The sequence below is a fragment of the Gracilinanus agilis genome, chromosome 1, assembly GCF_016433145.1.
Source record: "Gracilinanus agilis isolate LMUSP501 chromosome 1, AgileGrace, whole genome shotgun sequence".
NCBI lineage: Eukaryota > Metazoa > Chordata > Mammalia > Didelphimorphia > Didelphidae > Gracilinanus > Gracilinanus agilis.
The window spans coordinates 86376544-86384888 of record NC_058130.1 but is presented as its reverse complement, the minus strand read 5'-3'; the positions used below and the strand labels follow the sequence as shown (position 1 = coordinate 86384888).

Below are 8345 nucleotides of genomic sequence, written 5' to 3'. Positions count from 1 at the left end.
TTTGGACAGGTGGTTGGGCTAGAGGTAGCCCGAGGTCCTTTGCAGCTCTGATATTTTAGGATTCTGAGTCTCTGTGAGAGAACATAAACCCTGTGGTAGGATCATAGTGGTGGTAGAGGAAGGACCCTGGAAATGAAAGGGAGAAAGGGGTGTGTGGGAAGCCTAGGCATGCCTGCCCGGGTCCAGCTGTCTTCCAATTCCTTCATGAAGGTTCACCCCCACTCCAGTTCAGGAATGCCATCCTGGAGGAGACACGGCAAAGAGGGGAGGGACAGAGACAGCTGGCATTCCTGGGGCCTTGGGAAACATTGTCAGTGGAGGCAGCTGGCTGAAGATCTAGGGAGGAGCCGGGGGCAGGTGTCTCAAACAACTTCAGGCACTGTTCCCTCTTCCTTTGCCCCTCACGGGGATCCAGATAGGCACATCTTCCTCTATATTCTTTCAGAGCATCCACAATGCTCCCACCCCAAAGAGGAGGCTGGCAGGGCAGGCACCATTGTCTCCATTGTGCTGACTGGGAAAGGGGGAGGATGGGGCTTGCCAAGGTCATAATCACGGCCAAGATTGAACCCAAATCTCCCAAATCCCAACCCAAGGCTCTCCCCCCTCCCTGCATAGAACATATTGCCTCAGTTTCCTCATCTATAAAATAATCTGGAGAAGGAAATGGCAAAGTTCTCCTGGATCTTTGCCAAGAAAACCCCAAATTGGGTCAGAAAAGTGTTGTATACAACTGAAATGAATGAACAATAACATAGAATGACATCCAGAAATTCATCCCAAAGCAGAAAATTTTGCACTTGAACCAGCTGACTGGATGTGCAAGATTATCATTGACTTAGAGCTAAAAGGGGCTTTAGAAGTCATCGAGTCCCATTTTTTCAGAGGAGGCACCTGAGAATTTGAGTGACTTGCCTAAGGTCATCCCAGGAAGAAGTTCCAGAGCCAGTATTATCTAAACAAGTTCTTCTGATTCCAAAGCCAGCCTTCTTTCCTGAACTTTTACTGCCTCCAATTTGCAAATGCCTGACTGCCAAGGAGGAAGAGGAGTAGGGCACAGGAGCACTACTAACAAGCAAGTGAGTGAGCTAGCTACACTGGGGTCCAAATGCCGAAATCTGAAGAGGAAAAATGTCCCTGCTCTCTTCGATGCTGGAGGTGGAGGGGGACCAGAGTGACCTAAGAGCTGGGGAAAGAGGGGACCTTTGTTTCTCATTTGGGAACTGAAGCATAGGATCATGGGATTTCAAACTAGAGGGAATCTTTACTACCATTTAGTCCAGTCTCTTCATTTTGGAGACAAGGAAGTGTGGACCAAGAGGAATTACACTTAGCTTGCCCAAAGTTAAAATAGAAGTAGCAGAGGCAGGAAAGGAATCTGGGTTCTAGGATTCTAAATGTGGTACTTTCTGGCACTCCAGGAATGGTGACCCATCCAGCTCAGGGGCAGTGTCTCCATCCACCCTTTCTTGACAATGATGACTCCTTCGGCCCCCAAAAACACTGCTCAAGAAGCCTCTGATGCCCTGGTGAGGATGCCAGGCCTCCTGGAAAACCACTTTATTTGCATTATTCCAGGAATCTCACTCATCCAAGAAGGGACATTCTCCAAGCTTGGGAAAGGAGAGACAGCAGGGATGGGGAAGGAGAAGGAAGAGATTTCAGTGCAACTACAGCTTTGGGCTCTGTGGCTCAGTGGCTCCAGTCATTGTAAAGTTCAGAGTGGCAGGCAGCATATCCCCAAGGGCATAGGCATAGAGAAGAGGTGCCCAAGGCTGGTAGGTACTGCCTGTTGGTTTCTCCATTCCTGGACAGCACCATGGAGAGCCCACTATCCCACAGTTCCTCTGGCTGGCCTGGCCACTGACCTTGTGCTCAGGGTGTGCCAGGTACCAGGCCAGATGGGGGAGGGGAGAAAAGCAAGGGAAGGGTGCATGTGCATGGCTCTGTCAGTGTCTTCTCTATTCCACCCCCTTCATGAATTCCAAGAACTCTGCCCAGAAAGAGGGGAAAAAATGGATATTGGGTTAGAGAGAGTCAGTCAGGGAAGAAGGTAGGGGTAACGGGATTCTGGAGGTTGGAGATGGGGAGTCTTCCAGGAGGCCTGGCATTCTCGCCAGACCCCTCAGGGCTTCTTGGGCAGTGCAGGGTTGGGGCTGAGGGAATGGGGACAATTTGGAGTTAGAGGAAATCCTGGTTTGAAAATGATCCCTGGGATTCATGGTTGGGATGGTTCCCTTTTGAAACACACCACCACGTGGGCCCTGCCCCTCCTCACCATCATAATCAATCCTGCCATCATTGTTCTTATCCCCATCCTTCATGAGCTCCTCGATGTCATCCTCAGTGATGGTCTCCCCTGTAGCCTGCAGCATCATCTTTAACTCCTCCAAGTCAATGTAACCATCTGCGTTCCTTTATCACAGGAGAAGGGTGAAGCACACTTAGGGATGGTCGCCTCCTTATCCACCTCCCCGCCTTCCCAGAGACTCTCTTCCCCTCTAGCCAAAGAGGTAAAGGTGGGAAGCCCTGGAGAGCCCCAGCCATGCTTCAGCCTGAGCACACACACACTCACTTGTCAAACATTCGGAAGAGGTCTGACAGCTCCTCCTCTGATTTCCCTTTGCTGTCGTCCTTCATACATCGAACCATCATGACCAGGAACTCATCAAAATCCACTGTGCCACTGCCTAAAGTATGGGAGGTCACCCTGAGAGAACTGCCCAATGAGCCCTTCCTTGGTGACATGGGAGCCAGAGCTGGGATCCTTGGAAAATGGGTCTTTTAACAGAGGAGAGGTTAAAAGAAGCCTGAACTCTTGAACCATCAGCCTTAAGGTCTTATAGTTCTATCATGTAAGGATAGGCAGGGAACTTATTGAGTCTACTGCCCCTATTTTTAGTTGGAGAAATTGAGTCCCAAAGAAAGGAATTGAATTGCCCAAAAGAAGAATCAAGATTTGAACCCAAGTCCTCTGACAACAACTTTCATTTTACAGGCAGGAAAACCCCAAAAGAATTAGAATTTGGCTGATCTTTATTTAGGAAGTCAAGGACAGAACCAATATTTGAACCTCTCAAGGCTTTTTGACTCCCAGCATTCTTCCCACCATTACTGCTTAATTCACATCATTGGCCTTCCAATTTCTTAATTCTCTTCCCTTTCTTAATTCCTGGGCCGCTCATTCAAACAGCCTCATGTTGGGGCCACACAGGAGTTAAAGGGCTCTGTAGCCATCAGGGGATGATAGAATATGAGGATAGAACTTCCAATTATCCCACCTCCCCTCTCACCCAACAGAGTAATCTGGAAGGGAAGCCCCATTATCCTCATCTAACCTTCTCCCTTCAAAGGGAGGCCCAGGGGATGGGGAAGGGACTTACCATCTTCATCCACCTCGTCAATCATCTCCTGCAGCTCCTCCGGAGTGGGGTTCTGGCCCAACATCCGCATCACCTTGCCCAGCTCCTTGGTGCTGATGCAGCCATCTTCAGCACCCAAAACGAAGATGTCAAAGGCAGCCTTGAACTCTGTGGAGTGGAGGTGAGATTGGGTAGGAGAGCAAGGGATGGTTTCACAGAATCACAACGTATTCCATCTAGAAAAATCCTTTGGGGCAGAGAGTCCACCAACCTCATAGTTGGAGAGGAAAACAGAGTCCCAAGGTCACCCACCTAGTGACAGAACTTGGACTCAGACTCATGTCTCTTGCCTCCAAGGCCAGAGCTCTTTTATGTCCACTTTCTTCACCTCTGAGGGAAAGCCTTCATCATCCTTTCCCCATTCCTTCCCACATCCTTCCAGGCTTTTATGATCCACAAGTGCTATTCCTCTCCTCCCAGAATAATAGGATTTAGGACCTTAGAGATAGTTTAGAGTTCAGTGGTCCCCAACTGGTAGACCCTTCAGCTGATCCACCTTATTATATATTAAGTTTATAATGTATTCATTACTAATATGTTATGATATGATATTATCCCAATTATAGAATATATTAATCTCCTTTACACATTCTCTGGACAATCCAAATGGACCATTTTTCTATTTCTCACACATGGCCTTTCTTCTCTCATCTCCACACCTTGCCACAGGCTGTACCCCCATGCCTGGAATTCACTCCCTCCTCACCTCAAAGTTGAGCTCAAATGCTACCCTCCTGCCTTGAGGCCTTTCTTTATCCTCCCTTCTCCTTCTCCCCTCATCCCCTTGTAATTTCTGAGTATGCATTTTGTACCCAAGAAAATATATTAAGCTTGTTGGGGACAGAGATGGTTTATTATGTGATTACAAAGTGCCTGGCAGTTAGGTGGTTCTTGGAAAGGGTACCAGGCCTGGAGTCAGGAAGACGTGAGTTCAAATCCGGCCTCAGACATTTATTAGTTGTGTGATCCTGTTTGCCTCAGTTTCCTCATGTGTCCAATGAGCTGGAGAAGAAAATGGCAAACCACTCCAGTATCTCTGCCCAGAAAACCCCAAACAGGGTCCTGAAGAGTCCGACACAACCGAACGACTATCAGGTGCTTAGCTTTTAGTAACTATTAATTGTCGATTGAATGATTGACGAGGGTACCTTGGAGTTATTGAAAAGGGTCCCCAGTCCAAATTCATACTAAGTCTATATGTTATTGTATGTTGAGTGTGTCTAGCTGCTGTTGTGACCAATCCAATCGAACTTCATTTAAAAACATGACTGAATCCTGAGGAGCTTTTGGGCATCACGCCTTTTCTCACTTAACAGAACCTGGCCCTTGGACTGGTGTCCCAGGCAGTAGGGGGAGCGGGGAAGGGGGCCCCAAACTCACCATTTTTCTGTTCTTCTGTCAGTTGCTCTACCTGGGGAACAAGGGGAGCTGAGAATGAACAGAGACCTTCTGGCCATCTCCCCCCTCCCCCATGGGTCAAGCCTTGCAGAGGGAGGTCCTTTAACCAAGGTCACCCCTCTTAGCCCAACCCAGACAGTGGAGGAGTAACAATAGTCCTCTGGCCCCCTGCCCTCCCAGCCAGGCCATGTCCTAGTGAAATCCAAGCCACCCTCTCCCCACCCCTGCCCCCACCTGCCTTCTTCCACCCGCCAGGCAGCTGCCCGACCTCTTATTGTGGGGACAATAAAACCGGATCCTCTCTAGTAGCAGAGCCCAGCCTGGTCAGGGGCTGGAGGCTCCCTCCCCCCCCACCCCCCACCAGCCTGAAACCAAAGCCTGGGGGTAGTGACGGAGACTATTTTTAACAGTGGACAAAGCTAAACCTGGTGATTGTTTCCTGAAGCTAGGGGCTCTGGCATGTGAGGAAGGACTGTTATCTGCACACTTGTCTCAGTGGCGCCTACAGGGCCAAAATTAGCTCAGAGGCCCCTGGAGCCTTTTATGGGCATGGGGTGGAAGGGACTGGCTCCCCTTTCCCTGATACCCTAAAGACCCTTCCATCCAGCCTGGAGTGACCCCGGGAGTTTGCTCTGGGGCCATGTCTCAGCAGGGATGGTCACTGTGGACAGAGGGGAGAGCCTTTAATAGGGCAGGGGCAGCAAGCGCTGTGCCCTTCTCCCCATCCCAGGATCCTCTGCCCTGGCTGGAGCTGAGATGTCCTGAAGGACCCTAGCAGCATTCCAAACTGGGCCAGGTAAACTGCGAGGTCTTTTTATTGTACCCTCAAAGGAGACAGAGGGAGAGGGTAAGGGATAGTTTGGGGTTCCCAGAGGTACTGCTTCCAGCTGTGCCTAGGAGAACCAGGGAAGTCATAGAAGGAAGGTCCAGCTCCCTCCTCCTATTCCCCTAACAGGAGTTGAGAATGGCATTTAAGGCCTAAAAGAGCCCCTGTGTCCTTGGGCCTTCTGTCCCTACATCTCCCTATTCACTAAATCTGGGACACCTTGACCCCTTCAAGACCATCCTATGAGGGCAGGGACCTGGGGACTTCACTTCTCTCAGTTCTCTTCTCATTGGCCTCCAGTCTTCCTATTTATGGAACTCCCTCCTGTTCCCCATAATCTGACCCCCAAACCAACTCCAGACCAAGATGCTCCCACTCCTTTTGATGGTCTACAAGCAGAGGCATAAAAGAAATCCCCACCCAACCTACCCATCCACTCAAGGGACCCCTTTCTTGGCCTCAAAGCTCATGTTTCTCCTGTCTCCCCTTCACAGTCCCCTCAGCCTGCCTCCTCTCCCACTGTTATGTAGAAGGGAGGCATTTCAAGGGTGAGAAGGGAAAGGAATGTGTGTGAGAGAGATGGAATGAGCATGAGACACAAAGGAGAAAAAGAAACAGAGGCTGAGAGAAAAATTGAGTCACGGGAAAAGAGAAGGAGAAAACAATGAAAGGGAAGAGAGAAGACAGAAAGGAGGAGAGATGGGAGGGGAGGAGAGAAAGAGAGAGAGGGAGGGAGAGAGGGAGAGAAAAAGAAAGATAGACAGACCGACAGACAGATAGACAGAGAGAAAGGAAGAGAGACAGAGGGAAGAAGGGAGGGAGAAATGGAGGAGAAAGGGAGAGAAGGGGGGCGGGGAGATAGAGAGACAGAGACAGAGACAGAGAGACAGAGAAAGGCAGAGACAGAGACAGAGACACCCAGAGAGAAAAACAAGGTGGGATGAACAGGGTTGTTGGAGAGAGAAGAAAAGTATATGTAAAAGAAAGGGAGAAAGAGACAGAGACCAGGAGAAACTATATATTCAGGTCCTGATGTCAGCTAAAAGAATTCAGTGCTGTGTAATGGTTAGGCATCTCCTCAGACAGTTTTATATCTTGTTCCTGCCCCTTAAGCTCAGTCCTTCTCCTTCCCTTCTCCCTTCTCCTGCCCAGTCTCTGTCTTCTCAGATGCTAAGCCCTCCTCCTTACTTCCATTATCTTCCAGGTTCCTTCTCTGGGTCCCTCTTTACCTTCCTATCCACTTGCCCTCCATGCACCTAGGACCCTAAGATTTAGAACAGGCTCTCTAGTCTAGCCCCTTCTGATGAAAACTCTCGAGACTCAGAAAGTTCAGTGACTTGCCCAAGGTCATCTGGGTAAAGTAGCAAAAGTGGAATTTCACATATCTTTCCTGCTCCTTTGTTTTCTCTCCGCCCTGCTTCCTGGTCTACCTTCTTTCGCCTCCATTCATCCCTGCCCCTTCATCTCCTCCCTGCCCCCATCTTCTCTTTCCCACTATCACATCCTTGCCTTTTCATCCCTTCCTTAGCCCCTACAGCCTTGCCAACACTGCAGACAGCTTGCTTTCCCCCAGGAAAGTGTGTGGCAATAGGGTCCCCCTCTAGAATACAGGGCATCTCCTTAGGAGTTATGGCACAGGTGCAGGGGCTCAGATCAGCAAAAGGAAGAGATAATTGGGGTGTCCTGAAGCTCTGCTGCTGAGGAGCTCCAGACCAGAGGCTACATTGGTAGGATCAGAAGAGTTAGAGCCAGAAACGACCCTTTGAGGTCATCTGATTCTTCTCTCTGTTTTACAGAAGAGAAAACTGAGGAGATCCAGAAAGGTGAAGCATTTTGCCCCAAATCACAAAACTAGTAAATTGCAGACTCCAGCCCAAAGCTCTTTCCTATGCTGGCTCCAGGGCACCTCGGGACCTGAATGTCCCAAGGGTGGACACCAGTAAGTGTGTGCTTGCTCATTCCTAGGCACTGATGTTAGAGCTGAGCCTCCACCCCCCACCCAAACTATGGCAGTGGTCCCAGGGGAAGGGCTTCCTCTCTGAACTGGACGCAAAGTCTCCCCAATCAGCTGAACCTCTTCCTAGGAAGGAGCCCCGGGAACCGCTGTCTAGGAGGGCTGAGGATGCTCTCTCTCTAGGAAAAGTGGCCACTGAGTAGATTGCCCACCCTCCCAGGTTAAGATAGCACAGCCTTAGGGATGGGATGGAATGTGGGGTGGGGGATGTGTCGGGGAAGGAAAGCCTGTGGCCTCTAGAGATGCTCAGCAATCACTCACCGCTGCCTTATAGATATCATCCATGGTGAGATGACGATGATTGTGGCTCCTCTGTGGGAGAAAGGGAGTGGCAGCTCACACACAGCAGGGTACTTGTCTGAGGCTGGGTTATCCTGCCCTGGGCTATATAGCACCCGGTCTGTCAATCAGCATTCCTCTCTCTCCAGTTAGGAAGGGGGTGGGGAGATGCAGGGAAGCCTTCTGGCCTGGGGGTGGGGGTGCGGGGTGCTGAATGGGACCTTCCCCTCTGCCACTCTCCCTTCATGGGCTTATGAGTCACTGGGAACTTTATCGACTCACACCTATCCCCTTTCTAGATAGAGGGCCAGGGCAGGGAGAAGGAAGGCAGAGAAAGGCAGTGGACCTAGAGTCTGCAGGTCATAGTGGGAAGAGCCCTTCAGTTAGGGAATCTGGCTTCTCATCT

General features: G+C 50.1%; 1 protein-coding gene across 1 annotated transcript; it reads right to left on the bottom strand.

The window, feature by feature from the left end:
• Nucleotides 1-1522: 1522 nt before the first annotated feature.
• On the bottom strand, nucleotides 1523-8003 carry TNNC1 (troponin C1, slow skeletal and cardiac type). The gene is made up of 6 exons (XM_044656918.1): nucleotides 7922-8003; nucleotides 4803-4833; nucleotides 3384-3530; nucleotides 2576-2690; nucleotides 2279-2415; nucleotides 1523-1993 (listed from the first exon to the last, which is right to left on the bottom strand). The coding sequence occupies exons 1-6, from the start codon at nucleotides 7943-7945 to the stop codon at nucleotides 1962-1964; spliced, it is 486 nt and encodes a 161-aa protein (XP_044512853.1). The 5' UTR covers nucleotides 7946-8003; the 3' UTR covers nucleotides 1523-1961.
• Nucleotides 8004-8345: the final 342 nt, after the last annotated feature.

Coding starts and splice junctions, on each gene's coding strand:
- TNNC1 (XM_044656918.1), bottom strand. CDS start 7,945: ATGGATGATATCTATAAGGCAGCG. Junction 3,531..4,802: donor GACAGAAGAACAGAAAAATG/GTGAGTTTGGGG, acceptor TCCACTCCACAG/AGTTCAAGGCTGCCTTTGAC. Junction 2,691..3,383: donor TGACGAGGTGGATGAAGATG/GTAAGTCCCTTC, acceptor CCCATACTTTAG/GCAGTGGCACAGTGGATTTT.